The 19,617-nt window shown below is 48.0% G+C and overlaps 2 protein-coding genes and 2 non-coding genes across 9 annotated transcripts in view; all 4 read right to left on the reverse strand.

Moving 5' to 3' along the window:
• BAZ2A (bromodomain adjacent to zinc finger domain 2A) overlaps positions 1-9,748 on the reverse strand; it is a 34,379-nt gene extending 24,631 nt beyond the window's left edge. For 4 of the 6 annotated variants that reach the window (XM_059936214.1, XM_059936213.1, XM_059936215.1 and 1 more), the window contains exon 1: positions 4,114-4,284. The gene's annotated coding sequence lies outside the window, so the exon portion shown is untranslated. Of the gene's footprint in view, positions 1-4,113; positions 4,285-4,730; positions 4,817-8,306; positions 8,346-9,593 lie in introns of those variants that run through there. The other 2 variants (XM_059936210.1, XM_059936211.1) reach the window with 2 other exon arrangements.
• Positions 9,749-11,444: 1,696 nt separating this feature from the next.
• Positions 11,445-17,045, reverse strand: ATP5F1B (ATP synthase F1 subunit beta). The gene is made up of 10 exons (XM_059936223.1): positions 16,875-17,045; positions 16,227-16,409; positions 15,810-15,984; positions 15,150-15,271; positions 14,726-14,910; positions 14,052-14,210; positions 13,836-13,958; positions 12,914-13,126; positions 12,291-12,492; positions 11,445-11,712 (listed from the first exon to the last, which is right to left on the reverse strand). Exons 1-10 carry the CDS (start codon positions 16,999-17,001, stop codon positions 11,615-11,617), a joined length of 1,587 nt encoding a protein of 528 aa, XP_059792206.1. The 5' UTR covers positions 17,002-17,045; the 3' UTR covers positions 11,445-11,614.
• LOC132373834 (small nucleolar RNA SNORD59) lies at positions 14,994-15,064 on the reverse strand. The gene has a single exon (XR_009505495.1). It is a non-coding gene; the product is annotated as a small nucleolar RNA SNORD59 (small nucleolar RNA).
• LOC132373833 (small nucleolar RNA SNORD59) lies at positions 16,082-16,156 on the reverse strand. Its single transcript, XR_009505494.1, has one exon. It is a non-coding gene; the product is annotated as a small nucleolar RNA SNORD59 (small nucleolar RNA).
• Positions 17,046-19,617: the final 2,572 nt, after the last annotated feature.

Raw genomic sequence — 19,617 nt, forward strand, 5'->3', positions numbered from 1 at the left:
TACTATGTAGGTTCTACAGCATCAACCAGAAATTAAGTTCTACCCTTACATCTCCAGCACTTTAGTGCTAAGTACATTAAAAAAATGAAAGGAAATACTTGTTGAACTCATAGATTGAGCAAATGAATGAGTAAATCTGTCTTTTCTGTCACTACCAACTTATTCATCCAATAAAGTTTGTGATTTTTGCTCCCACCATTCTCAAGAGAACCAAAAAATTCAGCTTCATTCTTCACAGAGATAATTCCTAGAGGGAAGAAAGGCCCCAAATCTTGACATATTTTGGACAGATGTCTCATGCAGAAAATAAGGCCTGGAAACAGGGAAGCATGATTTAACTGAACACTCAAGGTATATAGCAGGTTTTAAAGTATTTGGCAACTGAATAAAGGAACCATATACTAACAATCTAGGCTAGGTTTTCTGCCACAGCTCTGGTCACTTCACTGTCAGAGGACTGGAAATGCCTTTAAATTGCAGGACACTAAAAACCACACTCCAGAGGTTGTAACAAGGTTATTTCCCTTTCAAGCTCTGATTGTTTCTCAGAATTTCAGCTCTAACAGTTAATGACTTCACCCCTTCCTTCAAAAATCTATCCCCCTCCCCCCTAAAAAAAAAAACTGAGCTGAGAAGGCAGGTTATACAGTGCCCAAGCCCAAGAGAACAAAAGTAGCAGTACCACTTGTCTCTTAAGAACCCTCACGGTTTTTGTTTTTTTCTGGCCGCACCTCGCAGCTTGTGGGATTTTAGTTCCCCGACCAGGGATCGAACCCAGGCCCTTGGCAGTGAGAACGTGGAGTCCTAACCACTGGACCACCTGGGAATTCCCAAGAACCCTCATGCTTTAGTTTTTAATGAATATTTGCTAAACTGTTTGGTAATATTTTCATTATGTAAAATGCCCCTTTAATTATTCTCTTTAACTAGGAGAAGGACAGAACACCACGTAACAATAACACAATGCTACTTCTACTGCCAGTGACCCAATCCAAGAACAGTCTCCAGAACTCTTCAAAGAAGACAGGTTTTTTGTTTTGCACAATTTTATAAATCTCAAAATTATGAAGACCAAAAAGTTGGTAAAAAATGGTCCCTCTGACCCATGTGCAGCAATGCTGATAAAGTATTAACCTTAGACTATGAGGTATATGAGGACATCCATATCCTAAGAAACAAATCAGGAAGATTATCTGCCCCAGGAAATCCTCAAGAGTTTTATACTTCACTCTACATCCTAGGAAATAAAAACTTTGGCATTACTGCCTCACTGTACACATCTCACACAAAGTCAAACATCATACCGGTTATTGGACTAACTTCCACACTATTTTAACTGTATTTTATTCTTTTAGTAAAAGAATATAGCAGACCTCTTCAGAGGTGATAAGAAAGGTCAACATCAGCAAGACACAGTAACCCTCACAAGCTTTGCTTCTCTCTTGGCAACACCTGATTCCAGAACCACAAGACTGCAAGATGAGCCCCTCAGGGCATTCTAGATTTCCGACTGGCTCTGAGGTCGGCCCACATAGGTCTCTCTACACCTCAAATTTTTTCCTTTACGGAGAGGCTTAAAAAAAAAAAAAAAAAAAAAAAGTCAATATTAAGAAACCCACTTCTCTGAGAGAAAAATGCATCCATTTTACAAAAAGGCCATGAAAGGTTTACTTCATTCAGCTTTCTGATCAGTCGTGTATCAAATGAAGCCATAGCTATCTACTTTCTCAAAATCAACTTTTATTTCTCTTAAAGAGTCCAAAGAAATAAGAGTAGTCTTTCTCCTTCCTTCATTCTTTTAACTTCCACCAGGGAAAATCAATTTACTATTCTGTCAGGCCCCAATCTAGGTAAACAAAGGTTGAAGAATGGGGAACTTAAAATCACTGTCAAGAAAGCAACTCAAAGGAACCAATCAGTCAAGCAGAAGGGCAAGAAAAAGGACAGTGACACTGAACTCGTTTCCAGACTATCAACCCCAACAGCCCCAGTAAAAGGAGCAATGATGCTATCTTAACAGTGCCACATAATCATATATGTCTATCTGGTCCTATCCTGGACCTTTAACCTAAGAATCTACAATTCAGGTGGAAAATACTGAAAAGATTATTTAAATGTTAGGCTTAAGCAGTTTTCAGGATAGTCCAAATGATCTCGATACCTCACCTCTCAAAACAGAAAATCCTGTGGCCAACTCACCTCAAACCAAACCCAGGGTCTAACCAAATGCCTGGGGGCACAGTACACACAGTCCATCACTATATGCTATAGTAGAAATCTCCTGGAGTTAGCAGGTGGGAAAAAGAGAAAATCTGGACACATGACTTCGCACAGAACAAGGGAAAAGCTTAGCCCTCTCCACGAATGGTAAAAAGAGAGAAGATGTCTTTTATGGACTGAAGCATAAGTCATATGATAACTAATTCTCCTAATTACTTGGTACTGCAGAAGGTAAACCCCCCCCTATGTCAACTAACAGGCTTCCCACAGGGACTTATCCTTAGGCTAGAATCACCAGTGAGGAACAAGCCCACCACACTCACTCTACAAATCAGTCCCTACCCCCCACCACAAACCCCACTCAGTTTAATATTCCCCATTCCCCCCTCTTCTTCCACCTCTCAGAATCAACTTCATCACGTCACAAGCTCACTTACTCAAGTGCTCTGCAATACAGAAACTGTCATACTTAAAAATATATTTAATATTCGTATGTATATAAGAATATATATTAAGCAGGATCCCAAAAAGCCACTCTCATGACACAAAAGATCCCAAGTCTTCCTGACAGCTCTCTACACCGAGGAAATTTGCATCACTTGTGTAGCCCTGCTGGTGGATGAGTGAGTTTGATTTTTCTATGACCTCTAGCTCAGGGGAAAAAAATCCAGACAGGGAGACAGAGATGCTTTGGAGGGGGGGATTGGGATCAGGGAGTCAACTGCAGTGACTACTTCCAGTTGACAAATTAAGTTTCCAAAAAAAAAAAAAAAAAAAAAAAGTCGAACGAAGGACTCTCAGACCACATGGTTGGCAGGATCCAAGCTTGCCCGAAGGCCTCAGAAAATGAAACCAAATCTGATTAAAATGGACATTTCAAAACAACAAGAGACGCAGCAGCAAACGCACAGCTGCCATTTCCCGGCCACTTCCTGCGGGAGGCTTGGGGGAGGGGCTGTTTGTGTACAGATGGAGGTGGAAGCTATCCCCCCGCATCGCCCCCCGAAGGATGCACATCTCCCACTCCAATAAATCCTACAAAGGATGACTGCTGTTGGCATTGCCTTCCCCTGAAAATTGGGAACACCAGGAAAGAAAGGGATGATGCGGGATCATCTTTTCTGCCACGGAAATGGGGATCCCCTTAGTGAGGGATCCCCCTTGGAAAGGGCTCCCTCTTCATTCTTCCCTCCGGCCCCTAAGGCCGGCTCAAATCCGTACGCCTCAGCACCGGCCCTATCAACCCCCATCCCTGGAGTGGCGGATTCTCCCGAGACTCGGGGGCCCCAGGCCAAGCACAGCTCTACTCCAGCAAGGCCCTCTCCTGCTCGCCAAGCTCAAGAGAACGTGCACCCCACCCCTCACCCCGCCGAGCGGACACCCCGAGACCCCTGGAAACCCCTTTGACCTCCACTCACCGTTGCCAAAACGCCCCACTCCCCACAAACGGAGTGTTTAACCCGTCCAGGGAACCCCCTCACCTACCCTTCGCACTCGGGCAATCCCCACCCCATCTGAAGAGGTGGAGCCCCTCCCGGGGATTCCACCCCGAGTCCCCCACAGGAGTCATCTCCACCAGCCAGGCGGCTTCTCCGCCTCCTCCTCGCAGCCGCCGCCGTCGCCGGGAACCTCCACAGCTCCTCCCGCTCCCGCCCCCGCCGCCCCATCCCGATCTTCTGCAGGCAGACCAGCCCCCTTCTCCTCCCACCCCCCAGTGCAGGAAGACCCCCGCCCAGGGCTGGGTTCTAACTGGAAATAAGCTCGAGTCGGCGTCTCCTCCCCCCACCCCCCGGCAAGGCTCTAGGCGGCTCCAGAGCTTCGGTTCCCTGAGGGAAGCCTCGGATGAAAGCGGGGCTCCCTCCCCTCAGGCCCCCAGCCACAGACCCAACAGACCTGAGGCGGCGGCGTCCAGCCAGGCTCGGGGCTTGTCTCTCCCCGGGGGACGGGCAGTTCACATGGCCTCGCTCCGGGCGCCAGGAGGGGAGGGGAACGCGGGGGAGGGGGTCTGGGGTCCGGGAGGGGGGAGGGGGACGCGGCTCAACCGCGGGGCCCGAGCGGAGCCAACATGGCCGGCGGGGGAGGAGTGAGCCGGAGCCGGAGGGGGCGGGGAAGCTGCGGCCGAGAGAGAGCCGCCCTCCGCAGCCTCCGCCGCCGGGTCCTAGCGCCGGCCACCCGGCTCCCCGACCCGGATCTGGGTCCTAGCGCCGCGGTGTCTCCCTAGCCTACCGGGAAGCTCCCTCTGCACTGTGTCTCATTGTGGGCGGTAGTCCTGCATCACACTGAGCAAACTGAAAGGCGTGCCCTGATCCCAAGGTTAACCTAAAAGACTAAACCAAATTTCTAGGACCGAGGCATGTGCCACTCCTCTAAGATCATTTCGGGGGCAGTTATTTCCCAGGATGGGTAGTGGAAAAGTGGAAGTGTAGAAGCAGAAAGGTTAGTCAGGAAAATTCAGTCCTGGTAAAGGGGTGGAAAAAGGCAAGCTCCTGCTCCATCTGCTGCCCACTCACCTCTGTCCCGTGGGTGGCAGCCTGGTCCTGCCTGGATCACCACTTTCCTGGCGACATCTGCAGGGCTCTGGGGGTCGGGAAGATTCCTGTGGGTAGGAAAAGGAAGCTTGGCTCAGAGACCAGACAGGGAAGGCCTGAGTCTAGCCTAAACCTGGTCAGAGGGACAGGGGAGAAGCAGGAAAACTGACCAGCAAATAAGGTGCCCCAAATGTCCACCTATTCTATAGTTCCAGTATACTTTTTCTGATAGGGCTATATAACTAAGTGAAACCTTCTGAGAAGAGGAAAGAAAAATCTTGCAGAGGACTAGAGTTTAGCTATCACCTAAAACGTCTATTGCAGGGACCCAGAATGAAGAACAGTGTCATACATGAGGTTAGAATTTAGAGAATTTCTAGTTCAACATTCTGTTTGGTAGATGAAGAAATTATGGCCTGAAGAGGTTAACCGACTTGTTCAAGGTCAAACAGTGGATAAAATGTGACTAGAAACCAGGTTTCTTTTCCTTGCAACTCAACAGACTTTGCAGGCTTCAAGATAATTCCCATTCAATTCATTGCAATGCAGTTGTACAAACAGTTGCCTAACTGTGCAAAACTCAAGCTGAATATTCTGGAAGAGGAACAGACAGAGTGGGGATGATGAAACTCTGGCAGGTTGGGGGGTCAACAAATACTTTTTCCTTTGGGAGTCTGGGGAGGAAGGAGATCTGAAAACTGGGTGGGGCCAGAGTAAGGCAGGACCAAATACATTAGTCTAGATTGGATTTCCTTACTCCACAGGGGAGTGAGTTCTTCCTAAATTTGGGGGACAGACTTCACTCCCCACTACAAATGGCTCAGAGAAGCTAAGAAGGAAGTGAGCTTCACCAAAGCCTCAAAGTGTGTGGGCCAGAGAGAGAGGGGCTAAGAGGGTTAGGAGGGTTTCTGTCCCTCTCCTGAAAAAAGTAGATTGTCAGTGGGAAGGAGTAGACAGAAATCAAAATCCTTTTCTCCCCCATGACTCAGTAACAGATTTATAGGGTCACCTTGTATAAAAAATAAGGACCCCCCAACAGCCTACTGACCTCAAGTCCCTGGGTAAATAGAGGCCACACTCAGGGTAGAGGGGGTCCTTCTTTCTGGAGAAAGCAGGGATCCAGCAAACTTCTGCTAAGGAATGCTTCCCCCATTCCCAAAATAAAGACAGGTGAAGAAGAGAGCTCAGGGCATGGAACTGGCTTCCTAAAGGGCCGAGGAAGAGAGCTAGGTATGTTTTTTTTTTTTTTCCTTTTCCTCTTTCCTTTTCCAGGGCAGATGAGGGAGAATCTTCCTACCTCCCGCCCCCAATCATAGGGCTGGCCAGTCGGAGGCGGGCGGCAGGGGAGGAGCCTGCGCCAGTCAGACGGGTGTAGCCACGCCCCTTCCCCCCCCCACCACACACCCACACACACCCACCCGCTGGCTCCACTCCGCTCCGGAAGAGCCGGTTACTCCTGTGCCCCACTGACTGCTCCCACCCCTTCCGAGCCCCAGGCCTAGTCTCCAGGGCAACCCCTAGGACTATCCCGGCCAGGAGCGATTGGGAAGAGGGGTGTTGGATAGGAGAGGGCCACCTGGGATTAGAAAAGAAAGTGGGGCAGGATCCATTCTTTTCCATCTGGTGCAGAAAGACTACAATCACCTTCCTCCTTGAATGAGACCCCTCCTCATCCCATCTAATCAGAGGTCTTCCTTGCTCTTTGAGGAAGGATGAGGGTGGGGTGTCAATATGCCAACAACTGGGTGTTTACTTCTTGCCAGAAGCCACCCCAAGCAGCAGCTGTGCTTCTCCCCCCATCCAGATGACAGAAGGCAGACTGACCCTTTCTGTCCCCAAACATTCCTCAATCCCATCAGATGTGGCCAATCACCCACCCACCCCATCTCCCTTTAGGAAGCTACTAGAAAGAGGAAGGGGCAAATGGTCTTTTTTTCAGCAACTTGTGAGAAGGGTACCTAGGGAATACTCTGAACCTCTCACAAGCCAGGCCAGTGGGCGGGTAATAAAGAGAATGGGGAGGGAGAAATTAGCACCTGCTCCCCCTTTCTCACCCTCCCTGTGTTCCTGCTGCACCACCCTGACTGGGGTCAGCTGCCACAGTGCGTGGCTCCACGCAGGAGCCAGATGGCTGGGGCTGGGAGGGGGCGGAGACAGAAAGGGAGAGAGAGGGAATTCGTTCGCATCCCTCTACCTCTCTCCCTCTCCCTGTCCAGGTACTCCTGGAATTCAACCCCAAACACCACTGCTGACCACCCTCTCCTCCCGCCAGCTCCCTTCCAGCCTGTGAAACATGACTCAGAAGAGTCTGAAGCAAATCCAGACACCCTGTCCCCTCATTCTGGAGTGTGTTGTGTTGGGGGTAGCAGGGAATGAGAGCGCAAGAAGGGAAGGGGCAGGGCTAGGGTCGCAGGGGATTTGCAGGGAGGGGGAATTCCCCAATGGAGGTGGGGTAATTATTAAAGACCTCCCTTGTGCTCACTGGCTGAAGGGTTCACAGTGTTAATAGGGTCTAGTAGGGAGATGGCCCTCAACCTTGTAACCATTCCAACTTGTCCCCCTTCCCTGTCCAGGTTAATGGAAAACAGTCTTCTCCCCCTCCGTATTTTGGGGAGGCCAGATTCTCCTATAACACATCAAAAGGACCACAACTCATCCTTCTTCTCTCCAAATTGGTATGTGTCCCCTCAGATTCAGCACAGTCTTTTTTTAAACTCCCCAACGAGCTTCTCCATGCTGGTCTCAGAAGAGGATGGAGAAAGACCTAATTTCCTTAGGACTCCCTTTGCATCTGAATAGAGAAGGCTGGGCTTCCCAGGCTTTCCCCACCACCCCACCGCCCTTAGAGACTTAGTCCTAGAACCTCATCCACTGTCCCCCAACAGCCCCTTAAGCCCAGAATCACAAGATTCTGGATGCGCCCTCCCCCATTCCCTGACTCTGGGGTAGGAGCGTTCTTAGGCTGGACCGGCCCACCCCAAGTCCAAGAGGGTCGTTCCCACCTGGGCTGGTGCTGAGGTCGCACCCCCAAAGTCCGGGAGAGATGGAGTGGGGTGAGGGCTACAGAAAAGCTTTAGATGGGAGTTAGTTGAACTTGAAGGGCTAAACGGAGCAGGGCCTGAAAGTGACTCTAGTCTATGATAGCCCCCAACCCCCCTTACTACGGGGAAGGAGAGTAGTTGGGGTGGCGGTTATTCCCCCTCCCACTGGAGGTTAGGATGGCGTGGGAAAGCGATGGTTCCAGAGGGGAGGAGGCGAAACCCGGACCGCGGGAGATTTTTCTGGCGAGGAAGGAGCGGGGGAGGGGGAGATCCTGGGTCCAGAATAGGAGGGGTACCCGGGAGAGGTTGGCCGAGAGGCGTGAGAAGCCTCCGGATTCCGGTCGCAGAGGACAGGGGAGAAATGGACGAGTAGATAGTGCGGGGGAGAGAGGAAGGGCAGCTCCCGCAGGGGGAGGGTCAGATCCTGAGTCCAGGGCAGCGGGGATCCCGGGGCAGGGGGACCGCAGGGGCGGCCCGCCTGGGGACTCTGGGACCAGACGTGGGTGCCGGGCCTCACCTGGAGCAGGGCCGGGCGACGGCGGCGGCGGCGGCGGCGCAGGTGGCCGAGCCGGGCGGCGGCGGCGCCTCCTCCCCCAGCCCTGGGCCGGCGGCGGCGGTGGCGGGGTGGGGGGGCGGGGGGGGAGGTAGCACTTAAAGGGACAGGAGCTACTGGGGTAGGGACGAGCGCTCGGGTAGGACTGTCGCGAAGAATCCGCTGAGGGAGGGGGAAGCGGGTGGCGTCTCCTAGGGGCCTGAACCAGGAAGGATCCCAGATGGAGGAAGAGAACAGATCCCAGGAAGAAGAGACAGAAACTTCTGCGGTGAAGTGGGGGATGGTGGTGGGTCCGAACTGGAGGACCTGGGAGAGCTCCACCCGCTCTCCGGAGGCACCGGCAAAGATCTCTTCACAAAGGAGGGCCAGGAAGGCAGTGAGAGTCGCAAGGACTCCGGAGGAATGGCGGTGTCGGAGAGGGAACTCAAGGCCGAGTGTGCTGGGGGTAACACACAGCGGCCCTACTAGATGAACAGGTTCCCTGTGTTTCAGCTCCTCAGGGGCTCAAGCCCTACAGCCGTGGAGAGACGCAGCCTCCTTCCCCCAGCACGACCCAAGTTTAAAAACTTCTGCAATCAGGAAGCCAGGAGGGCAAAGACCTCCTAGGCCTTTCAACCTCAGTCCTGCCTCTCTCTGTCTTCTTAGTGACTGAAGCATGGGGGTCGCCAGTAGCAGCCCTAATGAGGCTGGTGTGGGGCCGTGAGGATCGGCTTTCTTCTAGTTCAGCTCTCCCCCAGCCCCCACCACCCTTGTGGCAACCTCTGGGGCAACAGGAAGCAGCTGCTCAGTGCAGCCCCCCCACCTGGTGGTGGGTCAGGGTCAAGGAGGGAAGAGGGCAGGGACTTGAAAGGCCGGGGAGAAAACAGGGGGAGAAGCACCTTAAAAATCATCCAGTGTGACCGAAAGTGGGCTTTACTTTTGTGGGGGTAAGGCCAGCAGTGAGTGCTGTGAAATATTTCTTGAATCTCAGCAGCTTAAGTGGGAGGCGCAAGGGGCTGGGGCGGGGGTGGTGAGGTGGGGAAAGCCCCAACCTAAGGTGCACTCTTAGGCTCTTCCCCAGAGCTGGAGCTTGCCAATGTTCATGACCCCTTGGTCGGCAGCCTCACCAGCTGAGCCCCTGTGCCCCTATAGTCTGGTTTCCCCTCCTTCACCCCCCAAAAGAGCAAAGGTTAGGCCCCACCCCTGCTGAGTCAGCCAGGGAGGGAGGTAGGCATCCCTCAGGCCTTCCCGGGGGCTGGTCCTCATACTTACCCATGTCGGGCTGGCAGGGCTCCAGGGCTGGGACCACCCAGCTCCTCACTGTCCTTGGTTCCCCCTTCACGTGCAGGCTGGTGTTAGATCCTCCCAAACTGTGAGGTGGGAACTAGCACGAATCAAAAAGCCAATGTATGCTTCCTGCGAACCACGGCCTGAACTGCTGTAGGGTGATGTCCCTGTGTGACAGACTAGGGTGGGGAGGGAGGAGGGAAGGGCGTGGCTTTCTCTGGGTGGAGAGGGAGGAGGCGGTGAGGACAGGGCAGAACCAGGAGAAATATGGAGGAAGGTTAGATCTGTGGTGACACCCCAGTGGCGTGGTACAAGAAGAGAGCGGTGAAGGGGGAAGGAAATAAATAGTTGCAGCTAGTGAGAGGGAGAAGGTTCTCGATGAATGCTAAGAGACATAAATGTGTGGGGGGAAGGGTGGAGGTATGATAGAAACAACCTTAGGTTCACAGTTCCTAGGTCTGCATCTGGATAACATGGGAAAACAGAGCAGAAAGGGCGGACCCATACCCTGGGGGCTTCTGCACCAGCTTCTTACCCACTCCAGAGTAAGGACCTAGAGGATGTGCCCCCAACCCCCATAACTCAGCATTTCCCCAAATCCAGGCTTTTCTAGGAGCAAACTACTGGACACAGGCGGCTCAGGGGCTCCACCTAACGTCCAGATCATGACACAGGAGAGACTGGTGCCAAGGACGTCAGAGGCAGATGGGGGGAAACTCAGAGGCCCCTACTCCACCCCTGGCACCTCTCCCAAGGCTCCTCCCCAGCCTTCAGCCCCCAGGGGCCTCTGAATTGGGATGTTTGTCCTGCCCTGCATCTACCCCACTTGAATGCCTCGGGGTGGAGCTTATAGATTCAGGCTCCTCCTTAGGACAAAAGCCCCAGCTGGTTTGTAAACAATCATTAGCAAAGAACCACATCCCAGCAAATGGCCTTCATGGATTTCAAAATGGTGAGATCAGAGTTCTTGCAGAGCCTCCAGTCCTACCACCACCAGAGGGCAGTAGGAGATGGGTCTGGGCCCAGAAAAGAACATTTAAGGGGCATCAAATCCAACCCTGCACTTGTTTGAAAAGGTGGGTATACTTTTGAGTAATCCTTGCAATCCTGCGTGCTTTAGTGGGCTAAGATGAAGGGAAAATTGTCTAATTACATTACTTAGTTCAGAAACCCAAGCCCAACAACACTGAAAATTATCTCCTATAACAGATTCCTTCCCCAATTTTAAGGGATTTTAGCAGACCTCAGAATAGGCCCCATGGTACTTTATATTCTGCGTTGCCTCAAGGAATCACAAACATACTAGTCTTGCCCAAAATATAAGTTAGGAGGCAGTAGTTAGGAACACCTTCTGAAAAAAATGAAGGTAGAAGATAGAAGAGAGGGCTGTTTTGACTCAATTTTAATCCTTCAGAACACGTTATCATTTCCAAAAAATTTAATTCACTGATTAACCCCTGCCTTCTCTTAGAATAGCAGTTATTTCTAAACCCAACCCATTTTTCCCAAAATGCTCTTCTAAAAAGTCCTTTGGCTTTTTAAAAAGCAGAAATACACTACATACAAGAGGCAAAAAATCAACTTGCTTTGAACAATGACATAAAAGGGCAAAAGATGAGACCCTACTATTAAGATCACATCATCCCCAGGAAACCCCTTCACAAGACTCACAGCTGTTCCATCAATCCAAGACAAATGGCTTTTCTTTTTTGATGACCCCATTTCAAATATATATGGCCTACTTTGTGCTGTTTCTTGTGTGTGGCTATTCTAAAATTACTATTAACAACGTCAGTGTTGGCTGTGTTGTCAAGACCAAGAAAAACAGACAGATGCTGAGGGATGTACTTTTTATTGGAAACCTTAAATACTCTTCAGACAGAACACAATGTCTTCAATCAAGGCTCTCAGGAATGTGGCCTACAGAGAAAACTGCAATTTCTGGATTAGGAGCAAGGAGAGGGACAGCACGGAGGATGAGTGCTTAGTTTGCCAAAAAGACCCTCTCACGAGTGTTCTTCAGCCAGCTTATCAGCTTTTGCCACAGCTTCTTCAATGGGTCCCACCATATAGAAGGCCTGTTCTGGGAGATGGTCATATTCACCTACATGGAAAAAAATCCAACTGGTGAGAAGTGAAGGATATTATCAACTTTCTGCAGTGGGTACATACCTCACCACTTGAGGACACCAGTCAGAATGTGATGAAATTGTGTCACCTTAGGTATCTTTTCTTAAACTTCCCTCACAAATCCAATTTACAAGACATGAAGCTACAGTACAGCTTAAGAACAAATGGTCCATAGTCATATAACTTGGGTTCAAATTCTTGCTACTTTGGCTGTATGATATTGGGACTGGTTATTTTAAACTTGCCATGCTTCAAGTTTCCTAATTTGTAAAACAGGATAATAATGCCTTCCTTATAAGGATGTTGTAATTCACTTAGAAGAGTAGCTAGCATGAAAGCACTCAGTAAGTCTAAGTCTTACTCTCAGACATTGAGTATTTCCAAAGAAAACTGATGGGAAATAACTTACTTTTATATAAAAATTATGTAATTAGGCACAATATATTTATATATTGCTTGATGGTTCCTGGAATGGGAACACAGCACAGCAAGCATTCAAGGGATTTCAGTTTCTTTGCCATTTTATGTTCAGCCTTATACTTGAAATCTCACCTGCCAAAATCTGCTGGAATCCTTTGATGGTCTCCTTCAGGGGTACCAGCTTCCCCATATGACCAGTAAAGACCTCAGCCACCTGGAATGGCTGAGACAAGAAACGCTGTATTTTCCGTGCACGGGACACAGTTAATTTGTCTTCCTCAGAAAGTTCATCCATACCCAGGATGGCAATGATGTCCTGGAGGGATTTGTAGTCCTGTGAGAAAACAAGATTAAGAGAGGCCTAGTAAACATTTACATTCCTCTAATTTGGACAAAAACCTAAGGATTAACACAACTTTATATTCACAATGAGCTCTGTGTACAGCGTTTTAGCACTTTACTGCACTTCTTAACTGAAACAAATTAGTTACTTGGGGGTCATGAGGGCCCTCAGCTAAGATCAGTGTCTTGTTTCCCCTACTCCGAGTCTAGTAGGTGGTGTTAGAAAATATTGGATTCCAAACATGGAGTACCTGGAAACTCAAGAGACCTCATTAACACTCACTAGGAACTGCTGGTCTCATCTTTCCTTGCTCTAAAGCAAATCACAAATCACCAGGAGAGATACGGTCCTAATACAGTCCCCAAATTCCCTCTACGACTTTATGGCCACTGATCTCACCTGCAGTACTCACCTGTAGGATCTTTTGTACCCCACGGGCAACATCGTAATGCTCACTGCCAACAATGTTGGGATCCATGATGCGAGAGGTAGAGTCCAGAGGGTCCACAGCTGGATAGATGCCCAGCTCAGCAATAGCACGGGACAGCACAGTGGTGGCATCCAAATGGGCAAAGGTAGTGGCAGGGGCAGGGTCAGTCAAGTCATCAGCAGGCACGTAGATAGCCTAAAGTCAAGAACCCATGAAGAGCAGCAGGAAGCCAAGTAATTCTACTTAAGCCATCCCCTTTTCTGACCTCTCCTCATTATGTCACTCTTATCTTCTCGGCATTCAAGAGTCCACCTCAAAAAATGTGGACTCTTACCACCCCTAATAGTGGCTGAGTAAGCTTATAGATTATCTAGTCCCTCCGAGACGTGATGAAAGAATTTTCATTGTTATTCCTTTTGTTCTTCATCCTACTTTTTAACTTTATTGTAGTGATACCCACTTTAACAGTAAAAAACAAAAACAAAAACCCTTGCACTATTATACTAGTTCATCAGGAAAATGAACCATGAAAGTTAATAAAATTTAGACAAATTTTTAGATAATTTTTACTATATACCATCTACATACATTTGAACATTTGAAAATTTGTAGTAGTTAGTGTAGTCCACATTTAACGCGCAGTTTCCATACAGCTTCAAACTCCCCTTCAGGATGGAAACCACTACTTTGTGATCTACGTTTACATGTTCACCTTCAATTAGTTTAGATGAGTGGTTTCTTAATCTTTTAGGGTCTTTAACATGCACATGCAGAATTTTACACATTATTTCAGGGAGCTCAGGTACCTACTTAAAAGCCTTTTGAGATATAAGTAACTAGATTTTGTACCTTTCTGTACATACCTTTATACAAATTAGACCTTCATCCATTTAACTGTTCTCACCTGTACAGAGGTGATAGATCCCTTTTTGGTGGTAGTGATTCTTTCCTGCATGGTACCCATGTCAGTGGCCAGGGTAGGCTGATAACCCACAGCAGAAGGGATTCTGCCCAATAAAGCAGACACCTTAAAAAAAAAAAAAAAAAAATCTTTAGCCTTATCTGCATCATTCCATAGAAAGGTCAAATGAACCAGGTTCTCTCAAGCATTCTCTCTTACCTCTGAGCCAGCCTGGGTGAAGCGAAAGATGTTATCAATAAACAGTAATACATCTTGACCTTCTTGGTCTCTGAAGTATTCAGCTACAGTCAGTCCAGTCAGAGCTACCCGGGCCCGGGCACCAGGCGGTTCATTCATTTGACCGTACACCAGCGCTACCTGCAGTAATTATACAAATTCAGAAATTGTGGCAGAGGAGTGGGAAAGCCATATACCCAAGGTCCCCAAATCAGAGAAACTACCAAAAAACCCTCCTCAGATGTCTATGTTTTTGTTCACAATTTTCCCTTTTGGAGATGTAGTTCAAAACAACATGAAAGGTAATTTCTTATAATTACTGAGGCAATATTCTTATGGTAGGAAGGAAATAAATTGTAAATAAGTGAAAGGCACAAAATAGGGTAATCTGAGATATAAGAACCACCTTCAACTCCCCCCAAAGTTAGCTTTCAAATGATGGGTCTATGTACCAAAAACAAAGACTAGAAATATCAAAGAAGAAAACAAAATGTATATTAGTGTATTAGAAGCTGGGGGAAAAACACTGACAAATTTTGTTTGTAGGTCCTGGGACAATAAAATGAAAATATAGAACATGGCTTCACCTAGCAATGCAGTCAACTGCAACAGTGTCCTGGCACTACTTTGTGGACATCTATCAGCTCAGTGCTCACCTTGGAGGTGGCATCTTTCAGGTTGATAACACCAGACTCGATCATTTCATGGTATAAGTCATTGCCCTCACGAGTCCTCTCACCAACACCAGCAAACACAGAGTAACCACCATGGGCTTTGGCAACGTTGTTGATTAACTCCATGATCAGTACTGTCTTGCCAACTCCAGCACCACCAAAGAGCCCTAGGAGAGGTTGAGAAAAAAAGAATAAGAGTTTTGTTTCCAAATAAGCAAACTTCAAAAAAAATTTTTCTTTCCATCTTGTCCCTTCTCAGAAATGGCATCTGGCATCAGCAAACTCAGAAGAACGAAAGTCAGAAGCTACTCATCAGTGAGGGATAGGTCTCAGTACCCACTCGTAACACGGTAGGATTTTTTTCCACACATTAGGTTTGGAAAATATCTACCCACCACTAACATACCAATTTTGCCACCCTTGGCATAGGGAGCCAGCAGATCCACAACCTTGATACCGGTAACCAGAATTTCCTGCTCAACACTCATCTCCATGAATTCAGGAGCCTCAGCATGAATAGCAGCAAATCTGTAAAGGTAGAAGATCAGTGTCTACTCATTAAATAGTTCCTCTCAATTCTCAAGCCCAACCTTTTACTCATAATCTCATCTCTTATGTAACATTCTAGACAAAACTGTCACCCACCATCGAGCCCAAATATTCTGCAATAAAGGGGATTTCATCACCTCAGGAAGCAATAATCCCATTCCCTGACAACTTTAACTGTCATAAGGTTTTCCTTTTACAGAGCCCTAACTTAACAGCACTTCTTCACATACCAACATGAAATACAAAGGCCACTGGTATTAAAATGAACTGAAATAATCAACTTGGGCCCTAAGTAGCAGTTTGATTTTTTTCTTTTTTTTTTACGATCAGAACTTCTGCATCATTAATTTTCTTCAGAAAAAGCTGCATTGTGTGGTTTTAATAAATGAATATATCGGCATTTTAAGTATTCTCTGCAAGAAAATTCTGCTATAGTAGAGGCTGTCACCTTAATGTATAAAACTGCTAGGAAAAACAGTTCCTTTCTGTGTAGATGCAACAAGAGGGGGATACTTACTGTTTGGTTTTTATGGGACCTCTCTCATCAATAGGTTCTCCAATGACGTTCATGATTCTACCCAAGGTCTCAGGGCCAACAGGAATTCTGATTGGTGCACCAGAATCCAGGACTTTCTGGCCTCTAACCAAGCCTTCTGTACCATCCATGGCAATGGTCCTTACTGTGCTCTCACCTGTCAGATAAGGCATTGCAGGGTTATACAGGACAAATTGGCTTCATGATATTTAATGAAGTGTAACTGGCATTGAACACCTAAGTCAACCAAGACTCCTTCTCAGTACGTAAATGTGGCTTCAGCAAACTCAGAAGAACGAAAGTCATTTTGATAAAATCATCATAGAAGGAAGACAGCTTAGTTTTGGGGGATATTTCGGTCAAACAAGATCTTTACTATTCCTAACAAATTCTACTTACCCAAATGCTGGGCCACCTCCAAAACCAGCCTGGTCTCCCTGCCTTGCACTTCCAGGGCATTTAGGATGGGTGGCAGTCCCTCATCAAATTGGACGTCCACCACTGCACCAATGACCGCCACGATGCGCCCAGTGGCGGCACCTGCCTTTGGCGACGGAGATGTTTGAGCGGCATAGTCTCTGGCTAACAGACAAAAAAAAAAATGGAAGAAGCTGGGGTTAGGACAGTTAAAGGTCATCGGAAACCCCGACTTAACTCACAAGTACTGGTGAATACAGCCCAGGCCCGACCTCCTTCCGCTTGCACGGAAGGCGGGTCCAGAGGGAGGGCCGCACTGGAAGCGGAGAAAGAGCCTGCACCATCTTCCCATCCTCCTGCATAAAACCCCATTATTCGAGAGCTCGGTGCCCCCATTCCACGGGAAGGTCAATGCACCTGCCCGCACTTTTCCGTCACACAGCGCCCCTCTTCCAAAGTGAGACGGAATTAGATCGTTCCTGTTCTTGTTTTCCCGCCGTTAGAGGGCAGGGCGCTGGCCCTGGCGTCCTTCTAGCACCACAGATCCCTTAGGCCCAAGCGACTATCGGCCCCAGGCTCAAGGTCATGGGACGGCAGAAACGAACCTAGCCCCTAGAGCAAGGCACTTACCAGGCTGCAGCGGTGCCGGAGCGGCCCGCAGTAAGAGCTGGACTTGAGGTAGCGGCGCTGAAGGGCTGAGTCCCCGCAAGGCCCCAGAGGCCGTGGCAGCGGCCACACGACCGACGAGTCCCAACATGGCGGAGCCCAGGTGGCGACTGAGCGCTGCAGCAGTCTGGCCTCCAACTCCCCACAGTTGGGGGGCGAGGCCTACTCCGCAGTAGGCATGGCCATTGGATGATCTTGTTGCTCATCACTCTCAGCGCTGCTCCTATAGGCTAATAACCTCTCATCTTCTCAACCATTGGCCAAAATTGGTGCTAATCTGAATTGCTTTTTTGTATTGGACAGTGTCTGGTTAGGTGCAACCCTCAGAGCCTCGAAACATAATTGGACAACAGGGATGTCAATTGGAGAGAGTACTTGGCGGAACTGCGTTTAAGGAAAGGGACCGAGTTCCTGTGGGGAAGCACTTAGGCTGTATCTGGCTGTCCTTGAGCTCTCTCCTTAGATAGGACCTTGAGCTAGGTGACAGTCTCAAGGGTGGGGTTAGGGAAGTGGTAGCGTCGTGAAGCACCACTGACTGACCTTGGCTAAGTCAGGATCCTTCTCTAGAGTCAAACGGTTTTTATTTCTCAGTAGTGAGATTGGAAGCTTTCAGATAACTCAGGAGGTCAGGAATCCGGACAGAATTAAAGCTACAAAGAAACTCATGTAACCAGTCGTTTAACAAATGTGTGCTAGGCATTGAGGAGGCAAAGATAAATAAGACTTAGGACCTCACTTTTAAGGGAAGACAGATGAGTAAAAAATGCAATCAAGTGTGATGGGTCCTGGTTGGTATAGGGTAAAATGTATGGAGGAAGAAGGAGGGGATAAATTTGGGTCATCTAGAAATGTAGGAGGAATTGTCTCTAAGTGGTCATCTAGAAATGTAGGAGGAATTGTCTCTAAGTGGAGGAGGCTGATAGACTGGTCGCAAAACATCAGTAGAATTCCTAGGGTAAAGTAGGAAGGAAGAATATTCCAAGCACACATTTGCATTAAACAGCATGTTCCTTTTGTGGAACTGCAGGTGAGGAAGGTTAGAGGCGAGGAAGGGAAAAAAAAGAGAGGATAGTAAGGAGATGAGTATAGAGAGAAGCCGGAACCAGTTCTCAGGGTCTTGGATGGGAGCGGAGGCTGGGCAGTGATAGGTGTGTGGTCCTTGAGCATGAAAAATGGTAAAATAAACAGGACATCCTTTTCTGTAGTATTGACTTTATTCAAGGTATTTGGTGGCAGGGTGGGGTAGACCCTTAATCTATTAGAACAAACATGGCTAAATGGAGTAGTTCAGCATGAAGCTAGTTCCCCAGACTTTCTCCGACCAGCACACATTAGTTCTCATTTTTCTGCGTGATAGTGAAAGTTTCCTATTTGGTAGCAAGAACTATCAAATAATTTAAAGGAGAAAGCAGGAATAGAAGAGAATGTTAAATTTGAAGTGTCTTTGGTAATCTTGCCTAGTAAGAGGGAAAGAACCCAAGAAAACAACAACATGTATGGGGCAGGTAGAAAAAAATACACTATGTAAAGAAGCAGCAGAAGAATAAGGAAAACACCAAAGAACATAGTGTAAGAATCAAAAATAGAGAATGTTAAAGAGAAAGTGGTCAATAGTATAAATCACATAACCATTCTATAAAATAAGGGCTGTAAAGAACTAACTGGGTTTGGCAACTAGGAATTCATTCCACGGTGATGTGGGGTCAAAGGTAATTTCAGTGGATGCAGGATATACATTTTTGTTTTGCAATTTGTGCTCTTCCCATTATGCTGGGCAGCATCCCAGTTAATAGGGACCTATATATTTCACTTGCCTCCCTCAACTATTAGAGTTGAAGTTTCTATAGATAGGATAAGATACTTAAGAGTATTGCTACTGGAGCCATATTGTGTTTATTTTTTTAATTTTTAAAAATATTTATTTGGGGCTTCCCTGTTGGCGCAGTGGTTAAGAATCCGCCTGCCAATGCAGTGAACACGGGTTCAAGCCCTGGTCCGGGAAGATCCCACATGCCATGGAGCAACTAAGCCCATGCGCCACAACTACTGAGCCTGCGCTCTAGATCCTGCAAGCCACAACTACGGAGCCTGCGAGCCACAACTACTGAAGCCCACGCGCCTAGAGCCCGTGCTCCACAACAAGAGAAGCCACCACAATGAGAAGCCTGCGCACCACAATGAAGAGTGGCCCCCGCTCGCTGCAACCAGAGAAAGCCCGCGCGCAGCAACGAAGACACAACGCAGCCAAAAATAAATAAATAAATACATTAAAAAAATTTATTTGGCTGTGCTGGGCCTTAGTTGCAGCACGCGGGAGTTTTTTGGATGCAGAATGCGGGATTTACAGCATGTGAACTCTTAGTTGTGTCATGGGGGATCTAGTTCCCTGACTAGGGCTCAAACCCAGGCCCCCTGCATTGGGATCACAGAGCCTTAGCCACTGGACCACCAGGGAAGTCCCAGACTGGGTTTAAAATCTTGTTTTTGCCACTTACTAGATTGTAACTGAGCAAGTTTAAAATCTCTGTATATCACCTTCCTCATTATGAGATAATTTCATAGGGGCGTCTCAAAAATTAAGTAGATTAAAATGTGAAAAGAAGCATTTAGAACAATGTCTGGCGCCTGGCACATAGTTAGCAGTGTATTTGTGTTGGCTAGTATTTTTACTTACGATTGACATAGTGTTAAGATCCTTTGGTGTTGT

This window comes from Balaenoptera ricei, chromosome 10 (genome assembly GCF_028023285.1).
Source record: "Balaenoptera ricei isolate mBalRic1 chromosome 10, mBalRic1.hap2, whole genome shotgun sequence".
In the NCBI taxonomy this organism is placed as follows: Eukaryota; Metazoa; Chordata; class Mammalia; order Artiodactyla; family Balaenopteridae; genus Balaenoptera; species Balaenoptera ricei.

What these genes read in the sequence shown, in the direction of transcription:
- ATP5F1B (XM_059936223.1), bottom strand. Translation starts at nt 17,001, where the DNA reads ATGTTGGGACTCGTCGGTCGTGTGGCCGCTGCCACGGCCTCTGGGGCC. An exon ending in GATCTATCACCTCTGTACAG is followed by an intron (nt 13,127 to 13,835) that starts GTGAGAACAGTT and finishes TCTTGACTTTAG; the next exon opens with GCTATCTACGTGCCTGCTGA. An exon ending in ATTCCAGCAGATTTTGGCAG is followed by an intron (nt 11,713 to 12,290) that starts GTGAGATTTCAA and finishes TTTTCCATGTAG; the next exon opens with GTGAATATGACCATCTCCCA.